Here is a 15780-nt window from a genome sequence, read left to right as displayed (position 1 = left end):
GTATATATGTATAGTGTAGTAGGTAGGTGCTTGAACATTAGGTACTTGACACATACTTGAACATGTTGGTTGTCAATCGTGTGCTTGATGAACAACCAAACAACCAACATAAAAAATGAGTTTTTTCGCCAATCGAACAATAGCGGTGACAAAAGTCACTGCTAAAGGTCAATAGTAGTGACAAAAATCATCACTCAAGTTCAATATTGACAAAAATCATCACTAAAGCTCTGCTTCTGCTGTCACAGCTTGATGGGTGTCAAAATAGAGCCACCACAACTGGTGGCTCTAGTTCCCTAGCCAAGCCAAGAGGGAGAAGAGGGTGAGCAAGGGGCCCCTACCGCAGTGCAGGTGGTGCGGCAAGTCATCCGAGCCACCGACCCAAGGCACACCATCTGCCATGTGCAGCCAAATAATCAGAAAAGGAGGAGAGGGGAAGTGACAGAGGGCAGCACCGCCCGGCCACCAACGTGGTAGTAGTAGCAATAATGGTTGTTGCCACTGTCTTCCCCAGAAAGTAGTAGGAGGTGAAGGAGGAGAAGGGGAAGGGAGGGCTTTACCTCAGCCAAGAGTGATGGAGACAGGGGTGGCATGGGTTGCGCCGGTGGTGAGTACTCACTGAAGGTTGAGTTGAGGGAGGGAAGGTGAGAGCTAAGAGAGGTCGAGTATGAGAGGGGGATGGTGGTGAGGTAGAGTGAGATGGTGAGGTAGAGTGAGAGGGGGATGGTGGGACCCAATGCAATCCTTATTATATATATATATAGTGTGGGTGTGGTTTGGATTTCGATAAAAATCCAAATCCATTTTAAAAACCTATTTCTAGGTTTAATGCATTGGATTGAGATTGGATTGGATCCAGTTCTAATTTAATGCAATAGTGTTGTGTTCTTTGTTGGTTTGGGTCCGAATGAATCCGAATCCTTAATTATCTTATGTGAGACCTACTTTGGGCCTTGTTTGGATCTCAGTTCGAGACAACCTTTTATATTACTATATATATTTAGGTCTTCGTATGTTTGATGATTGGTCCATACCTCTGAATCCAATTATATACCCTTGGTATTTATTAATATGGATCTCATTTGGATCCAAATTGTTTTGAGATTGAATACATCAAATAGATCCAATCTTATGATTTAAAGGTTTTGAGTGATCCACATATCATCAAAGATCTAGTTTTGAATTATTCTGAACTTTGGCCGGATCCACTAAATAGATTTGAGTCCTTGTTATGATGTACTATAAATTCGGATCCATTATTGGGTCCAAACACATTTAATTAGGAGATTCGATGGATCCTACGTATGTCAAATATATGATTTTAAACTGAGTTTCATGGTGGTCGATCCTTGTAGATCTCTTATTGAGGTACAAATCTAAAGGCGTTTAAAAGCCCATATAAGTTAAATAACTTGATAAACATATAAAAGTTCATCAATTACTAAAAATTGATGATTTTCTCATAAAAATACCAAAAATAATCTCTTATCATTTCTTAAAAACCAAGAAAATTCATGGACTTTACACGCATAACATGTAATTATCTCAATGGAGGTACTGTGCACATCCGGTTTAAAGGTATCAGGGGCACTATGAATGGATTATGTTATTGATGAGCCTATGATAGTGAGAAACTACCAGCAAATGGGTAGTATATGGCTCATGCCAATGAGCATTGTGATTGTTACCTAGGAGGGGTACTTGGGCTAGAGAGCCTTGAATGCCCAGTGATGTGGTTGTATTAACAAGTTCCTAATAACTCATTCTGACTATGGTCTACCTTGGAGTGGGCAGATGGTATTATAAACTTTGTGGGACTGTGTGTTTGATTTGAGAGCTATAGGCTTCTCTTTTGGTTCCCAATGCCCTGAGTTAGAGGCGTGAGTAGCCTAGGTGGTATATCCTCTAGAAATTACAATAGTCATAGGTTGTGCAACCCAGTTTGTTCATTGCACTGAGGAGAAATATTTTTTGACTGTGGGTCACCCATAAATGATCTATTTCAGTTAGTTACATAGGTTGTTAAAAATGTATAGCATGATAAACCCCGTGTGGTCTCATCTGCTATGACAAACATTCTGCGAGTACCCGATAGGAGAGAGTTAAGCAAGAGAAACAAAAATACCTTATCCTTAGACAGAAGGTTATGTTCATGCTCTAAGATAAATGTTTATGCTTTGAAATATATTCATGAATTGAGATATGTTGTATGCATAAATTGTTGTTATGGTTTGCTGAAATACCACTTGATTGAAATCAGAATAATTGATTGCTTGAATGATAGCATGATTATTGTACTTTGTTGATATTTGCATGTTATCTATATACTTAGATCTTTATATACATTCTTAGTTAGTGATTTCTTACTGTGGCTCAAAACGAGTCTAACCCCCCAACATAAAAAGCATAGAGGTGATGAATAGTTTACTAGCACAATGGCAGGATGCTATGGATGGCCACCTAAACCCGTCCTTTTGTCCTTAGGATATTTTGAACTATTATTATTCATACTTTTCAATTGATTATTATTTAAGAATGGTTTGCTGAAATCCCATTAATATGGTTCCGTATTGTATTGTAGACCTGAACCCAATGTCTAGAATAGAGAATTGGATTCAGATTTTACTCATACTCTTATTCCTTTAACTCACCCATAGTTTTGTAACTAGATGGCAAAAAGATTTTCCATTGTTTTTTGATAAATTTTTGGTGTCAGGTAGTCTCTATCTTCAACTAAGTTTTACAGGACTCCTCTTGGCTAGAAAGAGCGCCTGTGTGCAACCTAACTCCCTAGAACTCAGTTAAGTTGAGCAGTCTCTCACTGAATTTATTTTTGGTAATCTTTTTTCTCGAATTCAGCTCTAAAGAGCTATTAAAGACTAGTGCTTGCAAGCTGACTCTTTAAATATTGATTAAGTTAAGACAATACCATAGATGAAACCTCACATTAAATTATACATTAAAAAAATTTATCATATTTTTGAGTTTAAATTTTTGAGTGTTACAAATGATGTTAGCTGCACTGCAAAAAAAAAAAATGGAATTATTCTTATTGCTCAATTTTAATCTTTTGCTTCAACATGTCATTTCAAGAACTAAGAACACCAAATAATACATTTAGATCTGGGTTTGCGCTTGTTCAACTATATTAATCAAACAATACATTTAGATATGAGGACTTGTACATTTACTATTAAAGACCCAAATCCTCCCAATTGACTACCATTGTTCGAGTAGGTACTTACATGAATTCTCAAGTTAGATCACTGGAATGTGCAACAGAAAAGATAGAACATGATCATGAAAGTACACACTTGTAACCAAACCTTGGAACATAAAAACTTGACAACAATTTAGTAGAAATAGCATGACCCGACTTAGGATAGTTATGAATGCATTTATAATGAAATGTTACTGCTAGGTAAGTGTAGAGAACTTTTCCATAAGGTTATGGGTATAGACAAAAAAAAAATTTATTTTCAAGAATAGGGAGACCTTGTTAGAAATGAAAACCAGGGGCATATTGTTCAGTTCCTTTCTATTTTTTCCATGATTATTTTGAAAAGTATAAAATAAAAAAAACACTTTCATCAGTGGTGGTGATCAAATTTCTTTCATGTTGTCTAACAAAATGCATACAAACATAAAGGTAAACAATATTGAGATTCATTCAGAATGAACATGAAAGGTTGATAAAGAAACATTGGATACAAGGATAAATATTTTTTCTCTTTTCAAGAATTGTTTCAACCATGCATAGTCATAAATCAATTGGTGATTTTTTTTTTATAGGAAACCCCAGACAACATATACTTGTAATTCTAATTGGTGGATTTTTTTTCTACAATATTGAGATTCATTCAGAATGAACATGAAAGGTTGATAAAGAAACATTGGATACAAGGATAAATATTTGTTCTCTTTTCAAGAATTGTTTCAACCATGCATAGTCATAAATCAATTGGTGATTTTTTTTTTATAGGAAACCCCAGACAACATATACTTGTAATTCTAATTGGTGGATTTTTTTTCTTTAGAAAAAAATCTGAAACAGCAATCGAATGGGAAGGTTTAGGGGTTTCCTCTCTCAAGAGGAGGATCAAAGAGATACAACATTGCATGGCTAGGGCAAAGTGGGGGCAGTTCTCTGGTGATAGAGTTCCTCCGAGATTGAGGGTTTTGAGAGAAGGAGAGGGAGGGATCAAAGGTTTTTAGAGAGGTGAAGAAAGAGGCAGAGAGAGGATTTTAAGAGAGGGAAAGAGCATACCTAAGAATTTCTGGTGATCAGCGAGTTTCCAGCGTGTTGTGTCAGACACATGGGTAGTTACAACAATGGCGTGGGTTGAAGAGGGAGAGGGCACATAGGGTGAGGTATTTTTCTTCCCTTCCTTCTCACGAGGGAAACAGTTGGAGGTTGCAATGAGAGGGAGAAGAAAAAGGAGAAGGAGAACAAGAGAAGATAGGCAAAGGGGCACACAACAACGGCAATGAGAAGAAGAGAGAGAACCAGAGGAGATGGGAAGATAGGGAGATGGGGAGGTTGCAGTAATGCCGGGTTGAAGAGTAGGAAGGCACACAAGGAGAGGACACGAAAGAGAGAGAGAGAGAGCACAAGATGACTTTTGTCCTTTTTTTTTGAATACCTTAGATGCTAGCCATTGGACCAGCTTTATTGAGTTGGAGTTGAGACCAACTATCAACTTCAAAAAGAATTGATATTGATAAGCAAAAATTCAACCCAATTATCACCAGAGGTGGTATCCTATATGGTAAGGGGGGTCCTATGCCAAGCTGAAGGCTCATGTTCGAATCCTTATGCGACATGGGGCTTAAGAGATACCTACCAGGGTCTGCCTAACCCAGCTTGCCTTTAAAAAAATTAAAAAATCTAACCCATTTCGAGCTGCTATATCAAATTATGAAGGCAATAAGTGCAAGCTTATAAAAGTCAAATGAAGGCAAAGAAAGTGGAAAAGAAGAAGAAGAAGAAGAAGACAAGAAAAGAGACGTCGTCTACACGTAAGCCTGTGAGACTGATGGATATTTATGACATATCAGAGAGAGTGATTAGCAGATTACACGCTAGTAAAACACACAAAATTACTACGTGAAACAGTTAAAATTCTGCTAGTAAAGCGTGTGCAGTTTCACCCAGTGATTTTTTGGTGCCAAAGTTCGGTGTTCAAGCACTCGGTTTTGTTGATATTTACACAGACAGGAAACAATGAATGGTCTCTGGCGGTGCCATAGACTGGTGGTTGGTGGTGTTGCTGGCGCCGTACGATGTCACCATCGTCTCCGTTGTGCTGGTTGTAAGATTTGAGACCATTTTTGGTATCAGGGCCCCACTTGAATCCTGTGGGCCCCATCTGCCAGAACCCCTTTCGTATCTTTTTTTCCTTTCCTTTCCTACAGTTGGATGCCCGTGGGGTTTTACACATCCCACCGTCCATCTTCCGCTATTCTCTCTTCTCTATTCTCGCCATGTTCACTTTAGAACTGCTCTTTTGGTCCCCCACACCGGGTTGTCATTTTGTCAACTCTCATAAACCTCCTTCTTCCCCTGTTAATTACATAATTAATTAATCTAATAATGAGGCTGCTTTGGTTTGCCAATGGGAGTTAATGTGCAATTTCTAGAAGTAGAGACCTAGCCGTGCAGGCTCAGCATGCCGTAATTAGGGTATTTTTCCATGTCAGGGTAAAACTCCAAAAGCTTACCTCTCGACCTTCTGCTTAAGTATGAAGTGACGCCCATAGGGTTTGAACCTAGACTGCCTTCCAGTCAAAGGGTTTAGGCCCTCATCCTACTACGCCAAACCCCTCTGCCTTTATTAACCCCAACGGTAATATTTTTTGCCCTTGACGTTAGGAAACTATAATTGCAGGGGAGGGTATTCTTTTATTTATGCCCATCTCAAAATCCGGATCTCCTTCCCCGCATGGGTTTGGATTATAACCTCCATCCTCATTTAATGTCCTCCATCCCATCCCAGGTTCAAACGGGGCGAGGCAGGGCTTTTCGCTCGGTCCATTGTCATCCCTAAAGAAGGATTGAGAGCTGGGAAAAACGGGGCAAGGTAGAAATCAGGATGGGGATGGAAGAAAGCGCAAGTTCATCCCCGCCCGCATGGGTTTTTATTTTAACCTTCGTCCCCGCGTCTATCCCTGATTCATATACTCCATCCCGGGCCCCAAACCGGGTGGGGTGGGGGCAGGGCAGAGTTCGTTTGCCCCCGGTCCACTGTCATCCCTATGCCCGTACTAATTATTTATTGAGTGTCTCAAACTTTCTCTCTCTATAAGCCACTTTTTATACGCTCTAGTTTAGACTGTGTGACCCTCTCACGCATCATGAATTTCTCCTTTTTTTTGGTTGTTCATTGTTTGTCCCAAGGTTTGGTGTTGAGTCACTGTCCCAATGAAGTTCCCTGGTCCATGTGTTTGGATCCGCCTCAGCACCTTAATTCGACCCACCAAGGGTGCTGTAAGGGCTTAGCCAGGCTCGCCAAAGCTGCATGACCTGGTCAAAATAAGACCCATAAAAGAATTTCTCGATAAGGAGTAGCGTGTGGACATGGATCTGGTCGAAGTCTTGGGAACTTTCGTGGTCCACGGTGCTGGATCGATTGCGATTGCCTTTGTCCATGTGGTTGAACCCGGCTTTGCACAGTAATGGCACCCACTAACGGCCTTTGGTGGGCCTAATCAGGCCGGCCCATCCCGTATGGTCTCGTGAAAGTATGATGCGCGATTAGGCACCACATATGGATGCAAATCTGATCAAAATCCCTGGATCTAGATTGAATCTGCGAATTTTGTGGTCCACTGCGTTGGGTAGGTTACGGTTGACTGTGAACTATATGTCTTAAAGGCAGACAGATGTACATCATGAAGAACTGGGTGCTATTTGTCCGACCCATTCGCGTCCCTCATTGGACACAGAATTGGTCAAAGTTAGTGGATCTAGATTTTGGTCCATCACTGTCCTCGCAGGCTCACCCTTAGGGACTAGGGTTTCAACCGGTGGGGTTTACCCAGACCTGACCGCTACCAAACCCTATAGGGTCTGGGTATGGTGATAAATAAGAAGTCCCAATTAAGACCTTCGGAACCCAAAAGTCTGATTAATACATGAATCCGAGTATAGAAATTTTATATTAGACCCGGACCCGACCCGTGTTTCTATTAAGACTCACAAATTTTTAATACAAAAATGATAAAAATATTATTTTACTGGGTATAACCTGGGTCTGGTTCATGTAGTTCTTGTCGGATCTGAATACGGTTTTTTTTATGGTGGGTCAGATTAGACCCAAGTCTAGACCCGATATCATACTAAAAAATCGAAGCCAGGTCTGATTTTAGCTGAGTCCGAATCAAACCCGACCCGTTGACACCCTTACCAGGGAGTTTTAAGTTCTCCTTTTCTCCTCATTGAATGAGCTGATGTGACATAACAATGATCAAGTGGGACTCAAGCAAATTAATGACAGTATAACCATGGTAAAACTGCTCACCTGCTAACTATGGCTAAACTGACACCTATTTTTTCTTTTTTCTTTTATAATAACTGACGCCACCTAACTCAAGAACAGTGATGTATTGACCAAGGTGGGGACGATCTTGAGTAGGGATGGCAGTGGACCGAGGGACAACGGAGCTCCGCTCCGCCTCGCCTCGTTTGCATAAGGGATGAAGGGCATGAAACGGGAATGGAGGTGGGGATGAAGGTTAAAATCTATTCTCGTGCATGGACTTAAGATTTTTCCCGCCCTGCCCCATCCTCGTCCCAATCCCCACCCGGCTCCTTCGCCAATTCTTTAAGGGATGACTATAGACTAAGAGGAAACTGGGTCCCACCCCACCTCACCCCGTTTGGACCAGGAATGAAGGACATGAAACGAGGACGAAGGTGGGGGTGGAGGTTGAAATCCATCCCCGTGCCAGGATGAAGGTTCGTATTTTGAAACGGGGCCCGGGTGGAGACCTTGTCCCCCACCCGGGTCCACTGCCATCCCTAATCATGAGAGAGAGAGGCTGGAAAGTCACCCATCATCTGTTGCCGGTTGAGCTCCAAATCTGACAGGCTGTGTTAGATAGATGCGTGGTGTGTTCTGCAGCATCCATGTACTTGTGCAATGTGATTGAACCTGACTCAAATTTATCTTGAGAAATCGACCGGTAATGTTCATAAGGTTGGGGGTCATTTTGGAAAAGACTATGCAATTATTTGAGTGCGATGAAGAGGCCACTAATTCAGACTCCTACCATTCTACCTCCTCCCACTTTCCCTTTCTCTTACACCGGCGAACACAGAAAACAATGCAATCATCAACCATACTTATGGTATCTCTGGCGTTTCTTCTTCTTGTTCTGACTCCATCTCATTCTCCGGTGCAGGCTATCCCTGAAGGTGACCTTAGAAACGACACCTATTTAAACCATAACTGCTCCGAAGGAGACTTGGTATCGCAGAGCGACTATCAGAGAAACCTGAATCAGCTCTTCGTCTCTCTAATCGATTCAGTTCCTGCCACTGGCTTCTACAACACCTCCTACGGTGTCGATCCCTATCAAGTCTATGGTCTCGTGCTCTGTCGAGGCGATGTCCCCTCCGATATTTGCAGGAGCTGCACCGCCGTGGCGAGCAAGAGTGTCGTGGAGAAGTGCCCCAACAGCACATCAGCGATCATATGGTTCGATCCCTGCTTCCTGCGATACTCTGATATCGAGTTCTTCGGCGATGTTGATCTAAACGATACATTTGCGTGGCATAACCCCGAAGAAAGGCTGGAGCTTTCGGATGTGAACAGTCGCGCCCTGATGTATCCCCTGACTAAGCAGGCCGCAAACGACCCAAAAATGTTCGCTACCAATGAAGAGCAGCAGAAGGACCGCAGCTTTAGATATGGTCTAGCGCAGTGCACAAGGGACCTCAACCAAGATCAATGCCAGAATTGTTTAGACACTGCAATGACACAGATCGATTCTTGCTGCAAGACATACCAAGGGTGGCGGGCTGTTTATGGAAGCTGCAACGTCAGGTATGAGAACTATAGTTTCTTCCTACGGGCACCATCACCAGCACCGGCAACAGCTGTCACTGCAGAGACCCCAGCACCATCACAACCGGTGCTGGCACAGCCAGCGCCTTCTCAGCCCGCAGAAAATGGTGAGTTTAGTCACAAATCTCATTATCGGGATTATCTCGAGAAAAAAAATCTCACAATAAATTAAAGGGAAAATTTTATCTAGGGGCCAACTTTTGCCCTTATTTTCATATAATGCACACATTTCTGAAATTTCAAATATGGCCAAACCTTTTCTGAAAACTGTCAACCAAGGCATGTATTTTATTATTGTCCTTTAACTCACATTAAATCATAAGTCAAATTAGAATAATGTCCTTCATCATCTAAAGTTCACTGTTTACTTTTTCCTATTCCTTTTTATGAGGATAAGTAAGTACTTTGCAGCTTTCAAAGGATAATTCAAGAAACCAAAAAGACTCACCTTTTCCATTATGATGAGTGTTGACTGAGGTCCTATTTGACAGTTTTAAAAAAAAAATGGTAAATATTTGAATTTTCAGAAATGTTTTCCTCCAAAAATTCTCCGAAAAATGGGAGAGGGTGGTGTATGTTCGCCCCGATGATTCACTGAATTCAACGTCTGTGTTCGGGGCTTTGAATGAGTACGTGTTGTTGCAAAGACTTAAGTACCCTTTCTTGTTATTCTTCTCATAAAGTGATGGTTTGAGAAAATGACAAAAATGCCCTTCAATCAAAAACGAAAAAACAAACAGTTCAAAAAAAGGACAAACATGTCCTCTATCCAGAAAGTCGATGATGATGTTGACTCTTCAAAGTCTTCTTCTTTCTCCGTTCAAGAAAAGGACAAACATGTCCTCCATCCAGAAAGTCGAGGATGATGTTGACTCTTCAAAGTCTTCTTCTTCTTTCTCCGTTCAAAAAAAGGACAAACATGTCCTCCATCCAGAAAGTCGAGGATGATATTGACTCTTCAAAGTCTTCTTCTTCTTTCTCCGTAAAACACTGTAAAACCCTCTCTCTCTCTCTAGAGAAGAAATCAAGGGAGGTAAAGAGTTCTCCCTGAAGAAGGCCATGAACATCAACACTCTCACTCTCTCTCCCTTCTCTCTCTACTTCTGTGCACATCCAACAGACGATCCTACATTGCTCCATCGCCATCTTCTTCTTCTTCCTTCTCCGTAAAACACTATAAAACCCTCTCTCTCTAGAGAAGAAATCAAGGGAGGTAAAGAGTTCCCCCTGGAGAAGGCCATGAACATCAACCCTCTCACTCTCTCTCCCTTCTCTCTCTACTTCTGTGCACATCCAACAGACGATCATACATTGCTCCATCGCCATCTTCTTCTTCTTCCTTCTCCGTAAAACACTGTAAAACCCTCTCTCTCTCTCTCTCTCTAGAGAAGAAATCAAGGGAGGTAAAGCCCCTGGAGAAGGCCATGAACATCAACCCTCTCACTCTCTCTCCCTTCTCTCTCTACTTTTGTGCTTGATTTAGAGTTATCAATATCATACTTGATCCCCGCAAAGCTTTCCAATATCTCTTGTGTTGTGCTTGTTTGTGATTAATGGCTTCGTGGGGGCACCAAGGATGATATGATGATGCTTGCGTCCTCTAAACAATCCTTATTTTACTTGCTTTCAAGTGTCGTAGTCTAATTTGGGAAGCCACTGAGGAAGTAGACCAAGGGCATATGTAATTGTGCTGGAGATGGATTCTGATTTTAGGCAACTTGGAGGTTGCACCACGCCACTGCTGGTCCCATATGCATTAAGACAGAAGGATTCAGCTGTTTCCTTTCCATATGTCAGTTGTATGCCTCTTAGCTTTATATCTTCACAAGAGGCAATCGAACTGCAGTTGAATTGTGCAGCTATTTGTGTTGCAGATGTCCCTGTGATGTTATTATAGGTCACTTCTGATATCTTTACTCCCGAAGTCTGAGGAAAGAAATATAGAAATTAAGGGGATTTTAGTTTAGGGTGTGGCAATTAAACATCAGGTGATGAATACAACCTGCAGGTTTCATCTGTTCATGTTTGTAGCAACAAAGATCGATCATTTAAAAGCCAGGTTCAAAGCAACCAAAACTCAAGCAGCCATCTTTTAGATTTTTATCATTTGTGATTTGAGAATATATATATATATATATATATATATATATATATATATATATATATATATATATATATATATATATATATATATATAGGGTTAATAACATTAAACTAGTTACCTTTTAACATTAGAAAACTAAAATACTATTGAAAAGTAGTATTTTTTAAATTATATATGGTTGTTTTTTAGGTCAAAAAGGTAAATTTGATGAATTCATTAAGATACTTTTTTCCAAAAGGTGTTAAGCTTTTCAATTCCGTTCAAGTTCAATATGACTTTTCAATATTTTTAAGAATATTTTAGTTATTTTTGTAAAATTAATTTATCTAATATTAAACACAACTAGTGTAATGTTAGATTAACCCATATATATATGGGTAACTAAAATATGAAAACAATCAAATATGTAAACTTGTATGCACCAAGATTTTTATAGTTATTTTTATTATTTTTTTAAATTTCACTGTAAGGATGCAATCTAAATGCATGGTTTTATAGAAATAGACTCTTGGATCATCCGATTATGATGTATAAGCAGGATCTTGTAAGACTTGAAAATCAACGGCTCAAAATTTTTGTAAATACACAAGCATAAAAAATCACATTTCTTGATCCGATTACGATTAGGGATGGCAGTGGGGCGGGGCAGGGCGGGGGACAAGGTCTCCACCCCCGCCTCGCTTCAAGGTTAGAACCTCCATCCCTGCCTCCATCCCCGATGGGGATGAATTTTAACCACCACCCCTGCCTTCATCCCCGTTTCATGTCCTCCATCCCCGGTTCAAACGGGGATTAAGCAGGGCGGGGCGGGGATGAGGCGGGGAAAAGTGGCAGGGACGGGGCGGGGCGGGGATGAGGCGGGGATCGTGGCGGGGCGGGGAAAAGGGTACGTCCATCCCCGAACAGGGATGGATTTTAACCTTCATCCCCGCCTCCATCCCCATTTCATACCCTTCATCCCCGGTCCAAACGGGGTGAGGTGGGGCCCCGCTTTCCCCCGGTCCACTGCCATCTCTAATTAGGATGATCCAATAGTCGACTCCAATCAAATGGACCATGCTGAGTGTTTCTGCAGGGTTAGATTTACAAAAAAAACTAAGAAAATCTTGGTTCATACCAGTTTACATATTTTGCTAGTTTACATATTATAATTTTCTTATATATATATAGCATTGAAACTTAATTATGCAGTATGGTTATTATCTGACTAGGGCAATCCTGCTGATGCGGACAGTAGGTCTGGTCGATGATGATGGGGTTGCTGACGTTAATCATGGTAGCTCCGTCAAATACAACTCCTTTAGCAAATCCATCGCTCAACCTAGCCCATGATTTTATCCTTAGTCCATTCTCAGTTCCGGTGAATATTGTGTTTTTCACTGTGACGTTTTGCACGCCGGATTCGTTGGCATTCTTTCCTAGACTTCCAACACTGGTCGGCACACAAATGAAAGCATCAGCATCATGGTTAGCACACACCTGCAGAAGCATAATTATCATGTGCCATCCATGTTCCATTTAGTGCTTGGAATGGAATCCTTCAAAGTTTTAATGACTTAAGAGGTTTATTTATTAACAATCCCAATCTAACTTAAATATTTCTTAAATGCCTGCTCACACACGATGCACATGAAAGGAAGGGACTATTCTGCACTAACCGCATAAGAGGTGGGGACTAATTTGGAAATCGCTCAAAAGGCGGGGGCTAATTGCAAAAAAACAAGAAATCACAAAAAAGGCTAAGGTTAGGTTGGGTTTGCACCTGATGCCATGTCCAGGCCCACATGTGACCTGTTGGATCCACAGATTCTTTGTCCCAGGACCGATGGATATGCAATCATCTCCTGTCTTAATGCTGGCATTCATGATTGGAACGCCCTCTGATTCTTCAACGTGTATACCGTCTGTGTTTGGACTGTTGCCAGAAGCATTGGCAATGAGTCCCTCAGCATGCACGTTGGTGCAATTGTTGATGACGAAATGAAAGAGCTCGCTATTCACGGAAGTAATGCCCTTCAGCACAATATCTGTCCCACCGTTGAAGATGAGCGACTGGACCAAGAAAACAAAATGAGACAAGTGAACAGACAAATGAACATGGTTGCTTGCTAGGTCAGCTACTTGAGAATATATCGATTTGAGAAAAAATGGCCCCTCTCATCGATATGTTCAAATACATTAGCTAGGTCAGCTACTTTGAAAGTTGCAAACTGATCAAGTCGAGCCTAGATTGGACCTTGGCTCAAACCTGATCATGGGAATGCCTCAAGGATTGGATAGGGATGGCAGTGGGGCGGGGCGGGGCGGGGGACAAGGTTTCCACCCCCGCCCCGCCTCCACGGTGGGGATGGATTTTATCCTCCACCCCCGCCTCCATCCCCGTTTCATACCCTTCATCCCCGGTCCAAACGGGGATGAGGCGGGGCGGGGCGGGGCGGGGATATTGCGGGGAAAAGTGGTCGGGACGGGGTTGGGGCGGGGATTAGGCGGGGATCGTGGCGGGGACGGGGCAGGGCGGGGAAAAGTGCACGTCCACCCCTGCCCCGCCTCCGCGGCGGGGATGGATTTTATCCTCCACCCCCGCCTCCATCCCCGTTTCATACCCTTCATCCCCGGTCCAAACGGGGCGAGGCGGGGCGGGGCCCCGCTTTCCCCGGGTCCACTGCCATCCCTAGGATTGGACGTACCCATATCAGAACCTGAGGACCTTCCATGAGATAGAGAGATAGAGAGAGAAACTCTTACAGCTGCACCGGTAGGGCATGAAGTGCTCGCCCTTTTGCAAGCCCATAAGGTTGATCCCTTGCCATCCAAATACCCTCCCTCAAACGTCAATCCCACCACTTGGTCAAATTTGATCCAGTAACCAGCCGCTGCATTTGTTGTGTAATTAGCCAATGCCACCAAATGGCCATCAACCTGGACCGTGGTCTCACTGTTCTTGCAGGGGCCTGTGAACAACACCGGATGCAGCAAGAACTGCCCATCAGATGGTACAAACATCGTTGCGGGCTGCGACGAAGCGCGCCACAGACCATGCTTTGAGAAATGCCGGGCTGTCATTGGTCACTCCATCCCCTTTAGCTCCATAGCTCACCACGTTATATATGTATGTGCCACCCGCCATGCGAGAAGAGAAGAAGAGCCAAACAGTACTGACAAGGGTAAGAAAGCTTAAGGAGCTCTCCATGTTATGATTAATTAACAGACTATAGCTCTCACTCTCGGAAGCCGTAATAGTAGTGGTGGTAGCACGTAGTAGTAGTAATGGTGGCATCATAAGGCTATATATAGATATATAGCATTATTACCACTCCCTGAATTGTGGTAATAACGCAGCCGATCGGGTCATGAGACGTCTTGAAAAAGGATAGATAAGGATTCGTACATCAACATCTTTGTGTACAAGCCTTTGGTCACTTTGTAGTACCCAATTTTTTAATGATGAAGTGGTAGGGTCTCCCTATTTGACCAAAGAATGATCGTATCAAAATGTAACATAAAAAACAAACAAGGTCTTTCACATCCAAGAAAATTAATATACGAAATAAGCAATGCTGAGCTCATCCTCAACGTGCGTGCACGAGAAAGTTCATTGATACCATACGCACATTTAATGCAGCAAAGACTTATCTATCGGGTTAATATTTGATACTAATTATTGACTAAAAATCTCCTTTTTTCATGTTTTTTAGATCAAACCCATGGATGTAATCTACAAGGTTTGTTTAGTAGAAAAAAGTTTTGTGTCACGGGCTTATTTTTCAAGGCCAAATTTTTCGCATTTCAAGCCAAAAAAGGCCCGTGCGGCACTAGGCCTCACGACATAGTCAGCCTCACAGCATGTGTTTCCCACACATAAACTTCTTACCCAGCGGAACGTCAACTTGACAAACTCTTCTTTTCAAGAAATCCTTCCGAACATGGTCCATCGCGTATCCGATCGCCACTTTCGTGCACAGCCGTCCCATACCGGCTAGCACCTTCAACCGCCAAGCCAACCATGCCTTACTACTTCCACAAACAAGTACATGTTGGCAATAGCTGAAACATGTCTTCACGGCATTACCGACTTAACCAACATCCAACACGGGTCATGGGGAGCATGGCACATCCCCAAAGCCTTTATCGATGTATGCCACGCCTCCAACCATCATTTCGAGCCAACCTTCCTGAATTCCAGCCATCCACGCCAACAACGTACATATAGCTTAGCCTCGCGTGCCATGGAACAGATCACGATTCCATGGGCACGACCCCAACATAACCTCACCACAGAAGGGACAAGGTCTTTCGACCCCCAGTCCGCAGACCAGTTGATGATTTTCTGCCATAGCGAACAACACCACCCAAACTCGTTCGCCGGCGTTGTGCACTCACTTGCACAACCCCATGCCACTTGGCATGGTTGGGACCGCATCGCCGCACCAAGAGCCGCCTGCATACGCACCCAAGGTCTTTGCCTATGCCCCATGGGGGATTTGAACTACACACAGACACCCCCATGCACTCCCAGTGCTGCCCGTGCGATATAGGGGGTGCCTATGTCAAACTGCTGCAACATGTGCCAAACAGCTCAAACAGGAGGTCCCCTATATAGGTATTTTA

The 15780-nt window shown here is 42.6% G+C and overlaps 1 protein-coding gene and 1 pseudogene across 1 annotated transcript; one reads left to right on the top strand and one right to left on the bottom strand.

The window, feature by feature from the left end:
* The first annotated feature begins 8346 nt into the window (after positions 1-8346).
* On the top strand, positions 8347-9240 carry LOC149830798 (cysteine-rich repeat secretory protein 38 pseudogene; annotated as a pseudogene).
* A 3111-nt stretch (positions 9241-12351) lies between these two features.
* On the bottom strand, positions 12352-14175 carry LOC149830797 (polygalacturonase-like). Its single transcript, XM_090011827.1, has 3 exons — positions 13918-14175; positions 12964-13224; positions 12352-12651 (listed from the first exon to the last, which is right to left on the bottom strand). Exons 1-3 carry the CDS (start codon positions 14173-14175, stop codon positions 12352-12354), a joined length of 819 nt encoding a protein of 272 aa, XP_089867953.1.
* Between the last annotated feature and the right edge of the window lie 1605 nt (positions 14176-15780).

The sequence above is a fragment of the Nuphar pumila genome, chromosome 7 (genome assembly GCF_984573655.1).
Source record: "Nuphar pumila chromosome 7, dmNupPumi1.hap1.1, whole genome shotgun sequence".
NCBI lineage: Eukaryota > Viridiplantae > Streptophyta > Magnoliopsida > Nymphaeales > Nymphaeaceae > Nuphar > Nuphar pumila.
The sequence above is the reverse complement of the archived record's forward strand: the minus strand, read 5'-3'. Positions and strand labels throughout refer to the sequence as shown.